The following is a 19,011-nucleotide window of genomic DNA, read 5'->3' as shown; positions in this document are numbered from 1 at the left end:
TCCGTGTCCTTGGTTCCTTTTGGCTATAGCTGCTTGGCGTTTCCATCTGACGATGACGCTACAGTGTGAGTGTTCCAGTCTGCTCACTTGTGGTTTCTTGTGGTCCAGAGAGTTTCACAGTGTCACCACACTCGCCATTGTGTGTGCATCCTGTGAGTACTTACCTGCAGGCTTCTTGACCCTCTGCCTGGCCTCACCCTGCCTGTTTTCCATCTGGTTCGTCTGTTTGGTCTGAGTACTTACCAGGTTCTAGTAAGAGCCTGTTGTCTGCAGCTCTTCATCTAACATCTTACTGTGGCTGTTTCTGCTTTTACAGGTATCAGTGGTATCAGTAGACTTGTTTTTATTGAAGAAAAGCCTCTGACAACATTCTGCTAATTCAGAGATAAAACCATTTAATTTCCCATTGATTCACAATAAATGTCCCGTTATTTTGTTATATATATATATATATATATATATATATATATATATAATAATATATATTTATTTTTTTTTCCTGAGAAGCAGCAAAATAGGAAAATGTAGGGTTTTCATCAGCCATAACTTAACAGGCTCATGTTAGGGTGAAAGCCACCAAACAGTAAAATAAAGCAGATTATCTAAAGTAAAAACAGGACACAGGAGGGAAACTAGACTCCAAACCACAGAGATTCAGTTAGAACAAAAGTACTGACAGCTGAACACACAGACTTTTTAAAAGGTCTTTCTCTCTTGTGTCCTGAGTGGAGTCTCACAACACACCCACACTTATTTCAGGGGGGAGAAGGGGGTTGCCGGGGGTTTGCTGCTGTCAGCAAGACATCAGTGCTACCCTTTGAACCTACTCAAGAAAAGGTCTGTGTCTGCATGGCTTGGTGTGGCTTTGTATGTTAAAACTGACAAAGGCAACGCAAATCGGTTTGGCATGTTTGGAGTCAGCATGGCCAAAAGTGACAATAGAAATGGCCCATTACACACGAAAACATGGATCCAGGATGAAAAATACTGAAGTTCCTCTTTAAGGTCGACCTTCAACTTCGTTCTCACATCTCTCCATCACCCAGCCTTTACATCTCTTTAACCTCTGTTTAATTGATATTGTGCTGCCTTAATGTGTGTGTGTGTGTGTGTGTGTGTGGTCCTTGGGGGAGCATGTGCTTCATCAGCAGATGTCTACACAGCCCTAAAAGCCCCATGGCCTTGGGTGGTCATTCTCCTTTATGAAGCATGAAGGTGAGAGAGAGAGAGAGAGAGAGAGAGAGAGAGAGAGAGAGAGAGAGAGAGAGAGATGCATTGTGGTGAAGGACAGATAAAGAGTGTGTGTCCCACAATTTACTTGTCGGGAGCCATTTGACCTTTTCTGCAGCTGTCTTCAAGTGCCCTTCAACAGCCTCAACTTTAGAGAAGAAAATAGAGAGAGATAAGGACAGACTGCAGCTACTTCGGAAAAAGCTTACACCTCTTAAAGCTTCGAAGCCATTCACTATTTTTATGGGTTACACTCTCCTCAAATAGCTGCTATATGTTGTAGTTTTTTAGAAGAATGTACACATTTTGTGTAGTTTGAGTTAATGTTTCTGTGTGTTTGTTAAATTGTATATTTTCTGTAGAGTTTAGAGAGGATGGGAATTACGAGAGACCCCACGATATGATATTATTACGCCACTTGAGTCACCATACAGTATTATTGCAATTCTAAACACTTTGCAATGTGCTGAGTATTGCAGCAACATATGTTGCAATATATTGTGATTTTCTTCCTTTTTTCTACTGCAGATTGTGTCCTCAGAGGAAAACTTTATGCACGTTATTTTTACTTCTGCGGTGGTGTGTCTGTGACACTCTGCAGTTACACCTCCAAAGCGCTAGTCGGTGGTGGAGGACTTTGTTAAGTGATGTAAAGTTTAGTTCAAATCAAACTTTATTTATATAGTTGATTCAAAACACACATTAAACATGGCTTAATAGGGACAATTTCAAACACAAGTACGCAAACTGGCTTCACTATAAATCGCAGAACTGACAGACAAACACTTGTCTTTATCTGGACACATTTCCCCCACCAATAGAACATGCTAACGTTATTCACACAAGTCTATGGTGTTTTACATTGTATAAATTAGCCTAGTGTCTAGCAATCTTTTGCTCTTCTCATATAAAACCAGGGACAACAGCAGCATCTAACAAAGATAACGGCACATAATTTGGCTCCATTACAACTCACAAAGTTCACCGACAAAACAACTGTCTTACACTAAACACATTTTCCAAGCAAATACAACATGCTAACGTTATTAGCACCAGCCTACGGCATTTTACATGGTCTACATTAGCCTGGCGACGAGCGGGTATTTCCTCTGCTCATATGAAGCCAGGATAAATTCTGAAGTAAATCCTTGAAGGATAGATCACACACACGACTTAAAATGCTGATTTAGTGGAGGCTTTACTGTCTTCACAATTTATTGTTTCTTGTCTGTGAAATACAAGTAAATACAAGCTTCGTCTCCACTGAGGGAAATGGTTTCAGCTTACAGAAAACTGACAGGAGGTCTGCGTCACCACGACGCTGAGCGTAAGGGTGGGCGAGTTCAACTTTCTGTCAACCCCCATTTTCACAGGTAACTTAGCCTGTCCCCCCGCCGCAGGAAATAATGGATTAATCCTGGAAAGCTGTTGATGTAGCACTTTTCACCTTATGAAAGTAACACGGCGATTATTCAGCTAATGAGAATTTGGTCGGACGATAGCGACCAAATAATAGACTTGTCGATCAGGAGAATACATCCTTAAAACGAATGTATACTTGGCTTTCTTGTATTGATACAATATTGCCATGCAAATTATGCAAAATATGGCAATATGTTGTATCAATTTTTATCCATCTCTGGAGTTTATGATGTAATGCTGTCACAGACGGAGATTTTAACATTTACCTTGGTTTTTAGTTAGATGAAAATGTGTGAGCCACAGTACTGTATCTCCATATGGGATATTTGTCATGATACAATTATATGGAGAGAAAAGTGACTGCTAAAGTGCCAAGTGCTCTAGCAGTCTGACACATGGTCATTCAGTCCCTTTCCAATAAATGATGTAGAAGCAATTTTATTACTGATCATTTTAGTATCTTTTTCCATTAGTTGTGTTCACTCAGCCCAATCTTCAAACAGAACTCTCATTTTGTACATGAAAGTCAGACACCCATCCACCACATGACCTCCACACCATTACTCTTCACCTTACCACATTCAACAAAGGACACAGTGCTTCTTCCATTGGCACAGAATGCAGACACTTTTACTGCAGTATTATCAAACATGAATGAAACTCTCAGGAACACTGTACTGCGTTTTTAAGCTGGTCCTAAAAGATTTTTTTTAATAACACTTTTTGAATCATCAATAGGGTAAAAACTGAAGCAAGGGCTATCAGTTTTGCTTAATTTTGCTTTCAATAGCCCAACAGTCTTTAACCAGTAACTAGTTGTTTTTTTTTTTTTTTTGTTTTTTTTTTTTTTTAAGAAAATGCAATATGAAGTGAAATACAGTGAGTTTAGTGCCGCATTTCAAAGTGCTAACCATGTAGACCAGGTGAAATTGTAATGTTTTGCAATTTAAATGTTTTGCCTTTTAATTTATTTTACTTTATTTTGGCTTTGCTGGTGTTAACATGGTGTTTACTCATTAGCCGACATTAGCCTTGGCCGCTCTGCAATGCACACAACTGGGGTTTGGATGGGAGCTGGCTAGTGGCACCGCTAATGCTGTGATTATTGCTGGTAACGCTGTTGAAACAAGGTGGCCACCCTACGGACCCCTCCCTGTAGCCTAGGCTGACCAAACATCCTCTTTTGCCTGGACATGTCCACTTTTCACGTCCTGTCCGGGGCGTCCAGGGGTCTTTATAAATTGATGATAATGTCCGGTTTTCCTTGTTTTTCTTTTTTTTTGTGTGTGTGTGTGTGTGTGTTTTAGAGTGTGGCACGGGACGCATATTTCTGTCCGAACCCGACAGTCATTCTGTTTTGTTATGTCCAAAACCGAACCGAGCTCGACATTATTTAATTACTAAAGCACTGAGTTTGTGTCACACAGTTGTTATGGTTACTGGCTATTTAACAGGCTGGGCGTGCGCCGTGGGTGCTCCGCGGAGAGGGAGACCTCCGTGTTTGAGATGGGAGCGGGTGGCGGGAGGTCCGAGGCTTCCAGCAAGGGGAGAGGGAGAAATATAACAACATAAGATAAAATAGGAAAACTTGTCTCCCTCTTTTATTTTATTTTCAGCGTTTAATCATGGCGGGAGGTCCGAGGCTTCCAGTTAGGGGAGAGGTAGAAACAAACAGCCAATGTGTGTGTGTGTGTTCTGTTCAGGTGTTGTCATGTAAATAACAGTCCCCAAGCAATAAACAGGACAGACAGTAGGATTTTATTTATTTTTACACTACATTTTCACTGAAAGCTGACCGAATCCGACCTGAGCCCGAATACAAATTATACATTTTTGACCGAACCCGGCCTGACCCGTCGGGTAGGCCTACCGTCGGGACCCGTCAGGCTCGGATCGGGTAGCCACACTCTAATGTGTGTATGTGTCTCCTATCTTTAAATATATTAAAATTATAAGGCATCTTTGAGTAAACTGCGAATATCATTTAAGTAGGCTATCTCGTGGCTGGGCCGAGTGTCCTCTTTTTTGGAAATCAAAATATGGTCACCCTACTGTACCCAGCTGAGTAAATGGCTTTATTTTGAGCTTTAAAACCCCTTTAGCATTGATAATTATGTTAGCACCATTAAACCTGCTAACACTGGTAACGGAGAACAGTGGTAACATAGTTAACACAGCTAAAGAGGGGTTGCGGCTCAAAATTGAACCACTTACTTACCGGGGTGATGGGGTGAGACTGTAGGGTGAGCAAAATGTTTCCATAGTAACGTTGTTGGGTCAGGTAGACATTTCTAGTGGTAATCAACAAATGAACAACTCCCACCAGACCTGGTTGGTGCCCAGTGCAGTAAACTGAGGAGTAGAAAAAAACAACCTACAGACCAAAATGCGCAACCCTTCAAAAATATTCTTAGCTGTTAACCGATTGTTTGCTGTTAACCATTGACAACCCCTAACTGAAGCCTTTGCAGATATCTCTAAAGCTGCAGTTCATCAAAGGAACACTAGATGCTGGCTCTAAAAACTCTTCCTGTATGGAAATAAATGAGAATACCATATATAGATAATGCTACAGCCACATTTTGGCAAGTCATCACTTTGGGAAGTTTTTCACAATCAAGCTATTTTCATTTAGCCACCTCCATTAACATAAAGTGTGCTCATACTGCTCAGTTTGTCTTTGGTGACTTAACAGTAATCATCAGCACTGGATGCCGCTTCTTTTTATCAACTCTTGCACAACATAATGCATAGCAGCATCACTTCTAGAGAGCTCATTAACACTAAGCATTAGATTTTAGGAGCCCACATCCTGATTTAGGAGAGTTTCTCTGTCAGAGATAGACAGGACACTAAGGAAGGATGTCTCAGGCCACTTCACCCTCTCACTGTGGAAGGAGTTTAAAGAAGGTCAGTTATCAGCAACTGAAAATGCAGCTGGCATGTGGACAAAAGGCCAAAACACAGAAAAATCTGTGTTTTCCAAAATTCCCATATACATGTGGACTAGGCCTTAGGTCAGTGATGTTTTCCTAACCTGAGACTTTTATCAGCAGGCACTGAAGCAGGATCTTAATGAAGGCCTGAGGGCAGCCTTCTCCACAAGCAAAGAGCTGCTCATTCTCTTCCTGTTATCCCAGGCTGTATTTCTGCCTCCTATCAGACACAGACAGAGAAAACTGCCAGTGTGTGCACTGGGAGGACAGCAAATCAGGCTCAGTCTGAGCCAGGCTTACACCGACCCCACAGGGATGGCCACAGAGCTTCAGTCTGCTATCAGAAGTAAATGTTCAGAGCCAAAAGAAATGACGGCTTGACAGGAATTCAAGAGGAAAATGGCTGTTTTAGATTTGTCTTCTGCAAGCTTTTTGCTGCTAAAAACCTGAACTTGAGGGGAAGTGTTTCCCTGTAACAGATACATAAATGAAATCATGAGATTTTGTCTTGAGAGAAGGATCAGTCAGAAAAAGTTACTCTGCCATTGTACCTGTAAAGATTGTATTAGACATGTTCAGACTTTGCCTGAAAATATCGGCACCCTCTTCAGCTGAGAACCTGATCACCAAACAACACAATTTGTTCGCAAGAATCAATACAAGTAAGTAAAGTAAGTAAAAGTACAAGTAAGTAAAGTAAGTAAAAGTAGAGGCTACTTTAATACGGTCTTCATTTGAATAAAACAAATTTACAGCAATGTGACAGGCTTCATGAAGCTCTAATGCTCATTGTAGAGAAAAACAAAATTCTAGACGGATAAACCACTGGACGCATTCACATGTTGAGCTTATGATGGCACTAGATGAAAAGTCTGTGCTTCACCGAAGCTGACAAAGACCATAAATGTCTTCATTAAACAGTAATCCATCTAATAGTTGTTGGGACATTTTAGCCGTAGCCACAGTATCGACCTTGTGATGGGGTAGAAGAAGAGTCTGGGGATCACCAAGGTCTTCAGGATACATCGTCTACTCACCAGGATTAGTTTCAAAGCAATCTATCTCATAGTTGCTGAAACATTTCACAGAAAAAAATAAAATGTCACCTTCCTGATAGTGCTTGAGGACTCAATGGAATCGCCAGTCATTAGGGTTCATCCTCTGGGTATCATGAACGTCCGTGTGAAATATCAGGGCAACGTTTTGGATAATTGTTGAGATATTTTTGTCTGGGCCAAAGTGGTGGACCAAATGACTGACTGACCAACATTGCCATCGTTTCTGCAAAACCCCAGATACATGACATTTTTGCATTATTATGTAGCGAATATGCTGAAACTTTGTTTCCTTACATTTCAACAACACTGTGGTTACCTTGTGGTAAGGTTTAGGCACACACAACACTTAATCATGTCTAGGAAACATAATGTGGCTTAAAATACCTGGTTTTCGTGGCACGATCTTGGCTGGAAAACAGCAGTGTCTTGGTAAAAAACAACTGCTTTTCATGGCACTATCCCCACTGGAAACAGTGAAGGTTTGCTAAAAAACACCCATGTTTGGTGGCTAAAAAACTGTTGGAAACATGCGATGACTCGCTAAAAACAACCGTTTTTGTTTGTTGGTCTCCAGTTATGGTCTGAAGCTTGGCAGGCATGTGCCTTGTCATCCACCATCCCCACCCACCTGCAATGACAAAGTCAGCTCATATACCACCTCAGTTTAGAAACAATGATATGATATGTATGACACATACAAATACAAATGTATTCGTGGTTGTCAGAAACCTGCTTCTTCTGGCAACTGGACTGCATGCATGCTGCGAAAAACAGTCACATGAATTGTTTATACAGTGGTCAATAGTATAGTTTAGTGAGCAAATAGTGTGACCGAAAGGGATGTGATGTTTTGCTGGTGTAAATGTGTCTCTCCAACATCACTGCCAGTTCATGTTAATAGCCGTATGCAACATCCTACAACAGACTTCAGCCTGCAGACCCACAGTGGTGATATGTCAGTAAACAGTGAGCAGCTGACTGTCACACTTTAACTTAAGCAAAATATTAAATGTGCTGGGATCAGTACTGAGCTGATTCTACTCTGTGATGCATCTGGGCCATTTGGAGTTACATGATACACTACTCTCTTCTTACTTAACTCATGGTCTAACTCTGTTATCCATCCATCAATCCCACTTTTAGTCATCCTCTTGTGCACTCTTTTCTTTCAGTCTCAGATTTTCCACTTGTATTTTTGATTCCCCTGTTTCTCTTTCATCCCCTTCCTGCTTTATTCTCCCTTCACCATACCCATCCCTTCACTCTCAGCAATGTGTGTGAGAGTTCAGACTGACGGTGATGTGTGTGTGTGTGTGTGTGTGAGTGAGTGAGACTCACTGAAGTCAGTCAGGCCTTGTGATGCATGGAGAATTGTAATCCTACTTTATATTGAGTGAATCAAAGCCTGTAAAGCAGAGTTGTCTCTTGGGAAGGACCATCGGTTCTTGCTGTGAGCAGAAAAGACACACAGTGCGTGTGTTGTGGTGATACACATGAATAAAGGAGGGGCCCTCAAGGGCCTTTTGGACAGAAATAACAATAAGAACTCAATCACAGATGTATTTAGTCATTCAGAATAATATGCCCATGATAATTCCTTACATCCTTGATTTCTAATCCACATCTCTTACTAGAAAATCACTATGGTCACTATCCATGAAAAAACCCCAATAACTCATAGAAACAATATAGTGTTGCACAGAGCCATAATGCAACATGGAGCATTTTAAATATGTTTGAACAGGCTATTAAATCCTTAATTTCTGTTCCATCTTGTAATGTTGAAAGTGAAACTGGTTTACTTCCTTGTAATTGGAGGAGTAGATTAGAAGCTACAGTGCAAATTAGGTTAAGGACGAAAAATAACTTTGTCAACAAATGCATTCAGCTTATTACTGAAACATGTTAGCATTTGTATTTTGAAACAAAATTATTAAAAAAAAGGATACATTTTGACCATATATATATTGCTAATTTGGAGCAGATGCAGTAGTGTTCTTTATAAGACTTTTGGTCAGTGTAGTGACTCAGAATGGAACCCTAATGAGTCAAGAAGTCTTCAATCTGGAAATCCATCGGTAAAAAAAAAAAAAGTTTTTTCTTTCTTTACCTCTGGAGGCACAGCCCGGAGTTTTTTGAATAACGGAAGTCCAGGGGCCGCGGCGATCGATCATGCCCTTCACTTCCGGCGGTGCCCCCAGGGAATCGCCGTGTTGTTTACAAATACTTAGGGTAGAAAACCAGCAGAGTTTAGCTACAGTATATATCACATTTTTCACGTCACTATATTACCGTGTAGACTAATCTGATGTTTAAGTCTATAAACACAATGACTGAACAAACGTTACTATTTCTGTGTGCACATTTTGTAAATAACAATAATAACATCGTAGATTAGCTGGGCTAACCGTTAGCTGTTAACGTTAGCCGTTAGCAGTGTCTGTAATAACCACAGACTGTATAAAAATAAGGTAATAACTCAATAAACGGTCCGTGAATAAAATATTTTTTCCAGCGGATATCTTAGTTACAACATGATTGAGCTAGCAAAGCAGTTTTGTGTTGCTATGTGTGGTATTTATTCAGTTATGGGAAATCACGATGTCTAGAAAGCATCAGTGGCTGCAGCTGACAGGGACACTTAGCAAAGCTAACATTGGGACGTCATCTGTTAAAAGCCTCCCGTTGTTGGATACGACATGAAACTACTCCAGTTAGCTCAATCATGTTGTAACTCAGACATTGGCTGGAAATTTTCTTCTTTTTTTTTTTCACGTTGACGACACAGCGGTTTGGGTGGAGCGCTCGCTATGGACGCGGAGCTTGCTGTTTCTGTAGGTACACATTTCCTGGGCACACCTGCACGTCTCGGCCACGCACCCTCCATTGTGATTGGCTAAAGCGCAGCGTCGTTCAAACTCAAAGCCCTGCCCCCCCCACCCCAAGAGATTAAGAACTCTTGGACTGACCATCTTAGTCAGGCAATATCTCACAATCTTATCTGGTCTTGATACATGTTCTGTGGGGTTCTCCGAAGAGCCTTCACCTGTTCGAAACTGTGGACCTAATCTGAAATTATACCTACAAGAAACCAGAGGGCAATAACTAAGGAGAAAAAAATTGATCCGAAAATGACCTGGCAACAATTACAGCAATCCATTTTCATTCCCAGGTCATCAAAAACAGACACTTTGTCATGCCCCCCTGGCAGCTCATAGTGTCGGCTGCCTTAGCCTTTGTATGTGATACACAGCTGTCTTCTGGATGAAATACACTGTAATACCTGGGAAACATGAAACAATTACAGTTAAGTTTAGGCAACAAAATTACTTGGTTAGACTTAGAAAAAACATCATGATTTCAGTTGAAATAACTATGAAACATCACATACCTATGTAAGTTATATAACAATACAACTCTGACAACACTGACACAAACTGCCTTCCTGAGATGAAAGTTTGTTTGATCCATCCACCGCAATGTGTAATTTCTCGCTCTTTGTACTACTTCATTTGCTCTCAGCATCAAATAATGCTTTGACATTGGTGTTAGTTAAAAGCCTGGTGCATCTCATCGAGACCCTAAAGTGTACCTTCAGCGTTGGTATCATACTCCGAGGGGGTATGACTTGGGAATAAGAACAGGCTGGTTAGAAGTGGGTTGAAATATCCCCCAGTATATAAATACGTTATCCAAAATGTGGTCAGCCAAACAGACGCTAACGCCAACACGCACAGCAGCAAGATGTGCCACCAATTAACAAGCAACAGTACAATACATAGCTTGAGAATCAATGTGAACTATCCAACTTGCCTCAGAAACACAGAGCTTATAAGATTGGATTCACTGGGATAGCCTATACTTTGGACTTAGCTCGACTTGAGTCCCAGATTACCAGGACACATTGACCTGTTGACAAATGGACCTTGTAGTAACTTAGTTGAACTATGTTAATGTATCTTACAAAAATCCTTCTAGAAGTATTCTGCAAAAAGAGTTCTATTAGGCCCTGTGTCCACATAGCGCCTTTTTCTGAGCGCCAGAAGGGGGCCAGCGTCTTTTTTCAATTGTTCCCAATGAGGAGAGAGTGTCTGCTGCCGCATGCGGCCGCCTAGGGAAAAGGTGCTGCGTCCGAGCATTTTGAGTTGAAAATCTCTGAACTTTTCAGAGAGACGCTGGTGTCGTCACCGGTGCTTTTACCAGGCAACCAATCATATCGCGGAACCCGTCACCCTGGTAACCAGAAAAAATGGAGGAGAAGCTGGTGCTGGCCGTGTCCGTCTATCCGGAGTTGTATGACATGTCACACAGACATTACCATAACAGAGACTATATATATATATATGTATATATATATATATATATATATATATATATATATATATATATATATATATATATATATATGTAATAGTAGCTTAGTTAAATTAATTATTTTTCCAGCAATAGGCCTATATAAATTGAGAGATTTTACAGCAACACACATGTAATCAATTCAAACCCATACAGTGGTGGCAAAGTTACTAAGTACATTAACACAAATCCTACTAATAAAACATGATGATGACTTCACCAGCTGTAGCATTAAAAGATTAACACAGTATATGTAGGCTATCATACGGAAGATGAGAACGGCCATGTATTTTTTTTGTGTGTGCACTGTTATCTCGTGATAACGACTTATTATTTTGTTATATCGCCGGGGCGATTATTTCCTCATTCATTGCCTCAAGGAGGGACAGCCCTGCCGGCTGAGGGACTGTTTGCGCTTTTACGCACGGGTCGGTGGTGAAGTGGCGCACATGACTCATGCTACGGACGGACGGACGGACGGACAGACAACCACGTATCTAAAACAGGTAATACATCTGGCTACATCTTTCCCACATCAAAGATCCGTGATCACCTACACCTGCGTGCGTAAAAGCGCACACAATTCTGTGTTCTCTCACCGCGGATGCTGTGATTTGATAGCCCGGTACTCATTGTAGCCCACTCTTATAAGACCCAATAATAATAAGAAGAAGAAGAAGAAGAAGAAGAAGAAGAAGCAGCTACTGTGGACCTATATGCCATGCCTTTTAATTAAATTACCAGAGGAGTTCGCTGAAAAGCAGGTAATGTCAGCCTAAATTACTCGCGTGCGTCCCCGGTGAAAATTGGCGTGCCCGGCGTCTAACCTAAAATAGGCCTGGAACCGGTCTCCATCTCATCCAAACATAATATGAGCGCAAGCATCTTTCGGTTGGTGCTCATCGTGAAAGAAATGTCAAACTATAGATAAAAAACAAAGAGGCGATGCTGCAAAAACTGCGCGGCTACAGGAATTGTCAAGATATTGTTCATAGAAACGAAAACCCTCGTGAGCATTTTTTTGGGGCGCACAGACGTTTCATCCCAGCGCTCCGCAGCGCCCTTCCAGCGCCTTTCTGACAGAAAAGGCGCTATGTGGACACAGGCCCTTATGGTGTAAGCCTGAAGAACCACTTCCACTGTAAAGAGATATTCTGGTTAAGAATAAACCTTGAAAATGTGATTTTATTTCAGTATGGTGGGGTCATGTGAAAGGAGTTTGTGGTCTTCTCATTTTTTTTTTTTTGTGGTGTTCTTATTAATGAATTTGGGAACTCTTGCTTTACAGTTTTACAAAGGTATGATGCTACTGTGTATGGTAGAACATTTTTAAAAGGTTTTTCAACAGCTCTAGTCGTGGCCCTACAGTACAATTGTACAAGATTTTCAGAGGAATGACCTTTTTATAGAGTCCCAAATGGACAGAGAGACTGTTGGGAGAAAGTCTTGTCTTTTCTTTTTTCACCTCCAAAGGTAGACATACTTCAGTCTTAGTGTCATGAGAAGTTTTCATGAGGTTCACCTATTGGTTTGTGGACTGCTATATATTGAAGTCTCGAATCTGGCATTTTTGCCATTGCCATCTTGGATTTTTGAAGCCAAGATGACCATATTTGGATGAGATTGTGGAGATAAGCCTAACACTACCTGCTAGCTTGGTTACCACATTGCATTTACAGGTATGGTTAACTGTGACAATGCTAATGCTATTTTTTGCTAGTGAAAAACAGGCTAAAAGAACATTAAAACAAAATGTATTTACCAGAAAATCTCAGTATCTGACTCTTAGAGGATCTGTAAGTACAACCAAAGTACAACAAGACGTTTTTAGGTGACCAAAACATCAACCATACAATTTACTTTTATAAACTTGCCTATACTCTCTGAATCTGGGGTTACAGCATGATTACATTACCAAACCAGTGTTGTCATGCTGACATTAGAGTTGATGGCACCTACCTGTCATTCAAGCAGCCACACCCTTAATTATGCATAACTTTAAGCCTTAAAAACATTTAAATGGGTGGATCATACAGAAATTCACCTCTGTACAGTTTGAACGAGAAAATTGTCTGTAAACACCAAAACTGTTTTTGTACCAGACTATAAACATGTTTGTTTCTGCTGTCAATTTTGGGCATTTTAACATGGGGGTCTATGTCGATTGTGTTGCTTTTTGAGCCAGCCTCAAAAGGCCACTAGAGGAAATGCAATTTTCGGTTCACATTGTTTTACTTTCCAGCCGTAAAGTTTGCCACTTGGTTACAACCAGAGTTTGACTGTCAGGATTTTCAAACATGGAGTGTACAAATAACAGTACTTGGAATTGACACTGGGAAGAGATAAATATGTAGAGAAAATGGTGATTTTCATATTTACTTGCTAAAGAGGACCAAGGAATTATTGTGATGGATTGGAAGTCAACTTAAAATTACATTCTCAATTGAATTGAATTCATTTAGCAATCAGTGCTTAATGAACTCAGTTCCTCCACAGAGCTATAGGAGCTGTCATGTAAGTAATCTTGTTCTTCCTTTTCCTGCGCAGGCCCAGACTGAATGCCTCCTCTTCCTGTGAGATAAAGTGAAGAGGTTCTGATCCTATCTGCACCTGATCTGTTCGTGATTCTGTTGTAATCCATCTGAATCCAGATGATGGAGCACTTGCTATGTCTGCTGGTCCTCAGCTTAGTAGCCCTGAGGGAAGCTGTCGGTAAGTTCCACTTTAAAACACTAATGATGCATGTTCAATGGGGGTTTTCAGACTGATTGCAGAAACAGTGTTGGTGTTAATGATTACATTAGAACTAGGCCTAATTTTAGCCAATGGAGGAGTTAAAGGGATAGTGCACCCAAAAATGAAAATTCAGCCATTATCTACTCACCCATATGCTGATGGAGGCCCTGGTGAAGTTTTAGAGTCCTCATATCCCTTGCGGAGATCGGCGGGGGGAGCGGCTAGCACACCTAATGGCTGATGGCGCCCCAGACTAACGTCCGAGAGCACAAAATTGAAACAACAAAATATCTCCAACATGCTCATCCGTAGTGATCCAAGTGTGCTGCAGCCCTGACATAAGAAGTTGTTTGGAAAAATGTCATTTGAACTCTGTTTTTAGCCTCACTGTAGCCTGTAGCTCTGACTGCTTCTCTGTGCTCCGCGCTCACGTGTCAAGGATAAACAATGGGCCAGACAGACTGCATTTTGACAAATGTCTCAAGTACAAGGCAAAGCTTGTTATACATATACACTGTATAGGTTCAAATAAGAGAGATCAAATTTAATTTTTTTTTCGTACATTTGAACTGCGGTTTAAATTTCTACTAAATGTGACAGTCCTAGTCAGTTGATGCTAAATGGTGTGGTTTATATTCTTCAGTTCTTCAACAATTGCTATATTTCCACTGCATGGAAAGGCACAGCTATACTCAACTCGATTTGCTCTTTTTATGCCTCCATGATGGTGCTGGCCATGGCCAGAGGCATTATGATTTTGGGTTGTCTTTCCGTCCTATTCTTGTGAATGCGATATCTCAAATTTGGTACAAATGTTCACTTGGACTCAACAATGAGCTGATTAGATCTAGTTTGGTATCCCAAAAATTGTGGATGGTACCTGGTACATTTTTTTTAGTATCACCGCGGGCCCACGCTGAGCCAATCATAAAAGGTGGAGTTAATACACTACAGACCACTGATTGGTCAACGGGAGAATCCTCACTAGCGACAACACAGGACATTCTGCACACACCCGCCTATTTTAATGGGGACCACAATTTCTTATTACCTTCAACTCAGATTTTTTTAAAAAAATGGCAGCTTGTAGAACTATGCATTACAACATGCTGTACAGTTGTTGCTGATGAAAGAATTCAGTGAGCGCTGTGTTGAAGACGATGTCACGGCACTTTCACGTGGCATTGCTATGGTGATCAGCTGGGAATCCTACCTACACTGAGAGGATACTACCTTCACTGAGGGGATACTATCTGCAGTGGAGAATGAAATACAGGAAAGGACCTGGTACCAAAAGTGAGTTGAGTCGAGTCAAGTAGAGCTGTACCACACAGTGGAAATACATATAATACTAGCAAAATGCTGTTCGTCCAGTTACTGGAGCAATTGTTATTTGCAGGGTCAACTGTGAACCTGCCCACTCAAAGAGTTGGAGACTGAAGGAGAATTTCTGTTGAAAACACAGAGCTTTTTTATACATTCTTTGAATAATGAAAGAATAATAATAGCACAATCAAAACTCAAAACACTTTTTAACGACTTTTGACCACAAAACAGAATTAGAATTAGTAATAGCTGTGAGGTGAAGTTAAAAATACTCTCTCTCATTTTTCTTTAGCACCAAAGAGTGCCCCTAAATTCTCAGATGTCCTCCTGGCTCACTGTTATGGTGAATCTCAAAACAGTTCACGGAACTACTGGAAAGTATTAATGGCTGGGAAACATCTTCAAAAATAGTTTAAACAGTTAACTTGCCAAAGTATTTGTGTCTTCGTGTGTGTGAGAGAATGAGTTTAATGTGTGGATGCGGCTCATTTTGGGGCCTTTCGGGTCTGATTAAAATTTCATGATTGTTGTCTTAAGCAGTACGGGATTAGTTTTACATGGGCACGTGGGGTAATGTCACTTCACCACAGGACGTCAGTAATATTAATGACCGATTCACACGGGATAGGAAATATCAGTAAAACTACCACAAGTGGGAGGGGTAAATCCATTCACGCACCGCCGTCCCCTCCTGTTGTCATGTGCGTATGATAGGACTGTCAAAAGCACCATGAAATTGAGTTCAAATATTTTCGAATAAATTTAGTAAAGTTCGAACAATATTAGAATTTATTATTATTATTATTATTTATTTTATTTTATTATTTTTTTTACAAAAAAAACAAAAAATAAGATGCTTATTGCGGATCAACATCTGCCTTGTTATCTGAGCAATGTTTGGATACTTTAGTGCGTAGTTTTCCACCACAACAGTGGATCCTGGCCAGCTCGTAGTGGTGTCTCATTCTGGTAACGTTTCATCTCTTCTTCAAAAAGGGTAGGCAGGGAGGCAGCAGGTGCAACACTCTCCCTGTATGTCTCCCCGAACAGGTCACACATCGCGGACAGTGCAGTGGGTGGTGTTGGCACGGAGGCTCCTCCGTCTGCGCCTCTCCCTCCATCGCTGCGTCCCTCTCTGGCCCGGCTTGTGCGCGAGCCATTTCTGCCCGAATGGGATTTGCCGTGATATACAACATTGATAGTATTAATTAATTATTAATGATATTCGAATTATCAAATTTATGTTAGAACTTATAAAAAAATATATAGGCTATATTCGAATATATTTCTAACTAACACACATATTTACTGCTGGTCTATTCGCACGGGATTAGTATTACCTGAGGTAATTGTCCAGGACCCTTTTACAGAAGGTAAAAGTCGTAGTAATCTTTACTGACATTGTGCGGTAATGATTACTGACAAGGCACACTCAGACGGGACTAAAATCTCTGGTAAGTATTACCTTACCCCACGTACCTATGTAAAACTAATCCCGTCCGAATAGGGCTTTAGACAGCAAAGGGAGGGGATGCATTTCTCCAGCAGGCCTTAGTGTTGAATTAATGCACCAGTGTGATGAATGATACAGGTAGATAATGACTGGGTGCAGCCCATGAAAGAGCTCTGTCAGTGAAAAGCAGAAAAAATACTGTTGAGATATGAATCAGCTTCATCTGTGCACACTGTTTCATTTGCACTACACGAATTGAAAGTTGGATGCAGGTAATAAACCTCGAAATCAATTTTACCAAAAAACAGCTGCAGCTCTCATTTGGCCTCACAATGTAGATGACATAGTGTCTAACTAAAATAGAAAGATGGCAAGGAAGTGAGACACTGTTGTCTCAAAGATATGTTAAAATGGGTGTGTGCACTGATAAAGCGATACACTCGCTGGGGAAAAAACTATGCTCTGCACAATTTTTTTTTGTCCTGTGGCAAAAAGCCAGGTGAATATTTGAAGGAAGTTTTTCAGATTTTGGCTTCCTGTTAAAATCAGTACTCATTATACCTGACACTGGACAAGCTAATTTGGAGACACACAAGGCTTGAACTGAAGGATGGAAGGTTTCCAGCCACCTGTTTCAAAATAGTGCAACAGTGTTTCCCACAGGATTTTTGGAGACTATTTGGGGCGGGAAAGGGGGGGGGGGGGGGGGGGGGGGCGTCCGAACCCTGTAGGGGGGGTCATCAATCTGGTGAATTCTGAGAGCCAAGTTATGATGGCAGAATATGCCTAGATTTCAACATCTTTGTGCCTTTTATGTGTGAAAAATGTTCTATTTTTACTGATAAAAACACTAGTGGTATGTTATGGTGAAGGGTTACACTTAAAATACGGCTAAGGATTAGTGGTTAAACATTTCAGTAATCAAAAGAAAAATGACTAACCTACTGATCTGCCTCTGGAGGGCTATTTTATTATTTTCTATCATGTGCAAACAAAATATTCTTTTAAAACTCTCTCTCTCACACACACACTCACAAACACAGTTACAGATACGCAAAACAATACAAAATACACAATACGAAAAGAAAACAAAAGGCAAGACTCAAATTATTTACACACAAACAGACACAAATTACTGCTTTCCTCCTTCCCTCCCTCCCTCATGATTTGCAAGTATGGTACCCTGAATCAGAGCATTTAAGTTTACGCGGCTTCGAAAAGAAGATTTCAAAAGCTCTCTGGTAGTTGAATGCCTCTGGGACAAGCCCATTTATGGCAACCCTACTAGAATGGGAGCATATCTGCTACGCAGTGCTGTGCGGCGCAGACACATTGACATTATCACATTATTATCACATTGAATTATGCCTTAAAATTCAGTCCAACCTGGCTGGTAAAGTTTTGTATTTTAAGAAAAGATTTTATGAAGGCTGATGGAAAACTATTTTCTTCTTCCTCTAGTTTTACCTACAGTATAAGTACAGCTTCCACCCATTGTTACATGGCTCTGCCCCTCCATAGCATCAAAAGAAAAACAAAATTAAACCTAGTTGATAGGTAGCTTACCTTTAAGAGTACTTCATATCTTTTAAACTTATTGTGTGTTTTGCATGTAAATTTTTAATCTCTTAAGTAATAGTATCTATGTCAGTCAACTAAATGTACTGTAGTTGAGCACCATATTGTCTTATGTAATGAAATAGAAATGTAATGAAGTAGAAATATAAAGAATAATAATATGGATATTACCAAGTAAAATACAAGAATCTCTCAACTGTACATTAGTTCAGTGCTGGAGTAAATGTACTTTCCAACAGGGGTGGGCGTAATGGCACTAAAATAATATGATATTTTAGGGTATTTTTGTGATGACAATATTCTTGACGGTATGACACATTAGTAAAAAAAATATCTTATTAATAAAGAACATAGAATTGCAACAAAATACGTAATATAGTTTTACATGTCAACCAAACAGTTTGCCTTAAAATATTCAGTAAAAACTAAAGATTTTTTTTCTCTCATTTCTTTAGTTTGTAAACAACACTCAGAGTGAGATTCAGATTCTGTATACAATATTACCGGTAATAGTACAACAAAATAAAATCTACCACAAATTACACATTTAAACAGCTCCAAAATACAAAAGATGTACCCTGGGATCTACAATTAAACAGGCGATTTCCTCCTTTCAGCAAAATCCTAAATGATTGAGCTGTTTTTTTTTTCCACCTGGACCTTTATGCTCTGCCATTTTGCTTCTAATCATCAAGCTGTAACCTGTGACAGGCTGTTATGCCATCATAACTATCACACATTCACATCTGTGTAGTGTTTTGTCAAGCCACAAGCATCACATAGGTTTGCATTACCAAAGGTTTATGACAAAATCTCCTGATGACCTAGACTCCCGTGTGCGCATGCCAATAGAGGAGAGGGAGAGATGCTGTGCTGCTGCCAGAGGAGCTGCTGAATGAATTCTCTCTGAGCGGCAAGT

At 40.4% G+C, this 19,011-nt stretch overlaps 1 protein-coding gene across 1 annotated transcript in view; it reads left to right on the top strand.

The window, feature by feature from the left end:
* Positions 1-19,011, top strand: part of cntn2 (contactin 2) — a 118,941-nt gene that overhangs the window by 39,472 nt on the left and 60,458 nt on the right. The window contains exon 2 of the mRNA XM_033626682.2: positions 13,547-13,711. Coding sequence (XP_033482573.1) covers positions 13,651-13,711 — 61 coding nt within the window. The 5' untranslated portion in view covers positions 13,547-13,650. The remainder of the gene's footprint in view (positions 1-13,546; positions 13,712-19,011) is intronic.

Source organism: Epinephelus lanceolatus, chromosome 1 (assembly GCF_041903045.1).
Source record: "Epinephelus lanceolatus isolate andai-2023 chromosome 1, ASM4190304v1, whole genome shotgun sequence".
Classification (NCBI taxonomy): domain Eukaryota; kingdom Metazoa; phylum Chordata; class Actinopteri; order Perciformes; family Serranidae; genus Epinephelus; species Epinephelus lanceolatus.
This window is presented reverse-complemented; position numbering and strand designations above follow the sequence as displayed.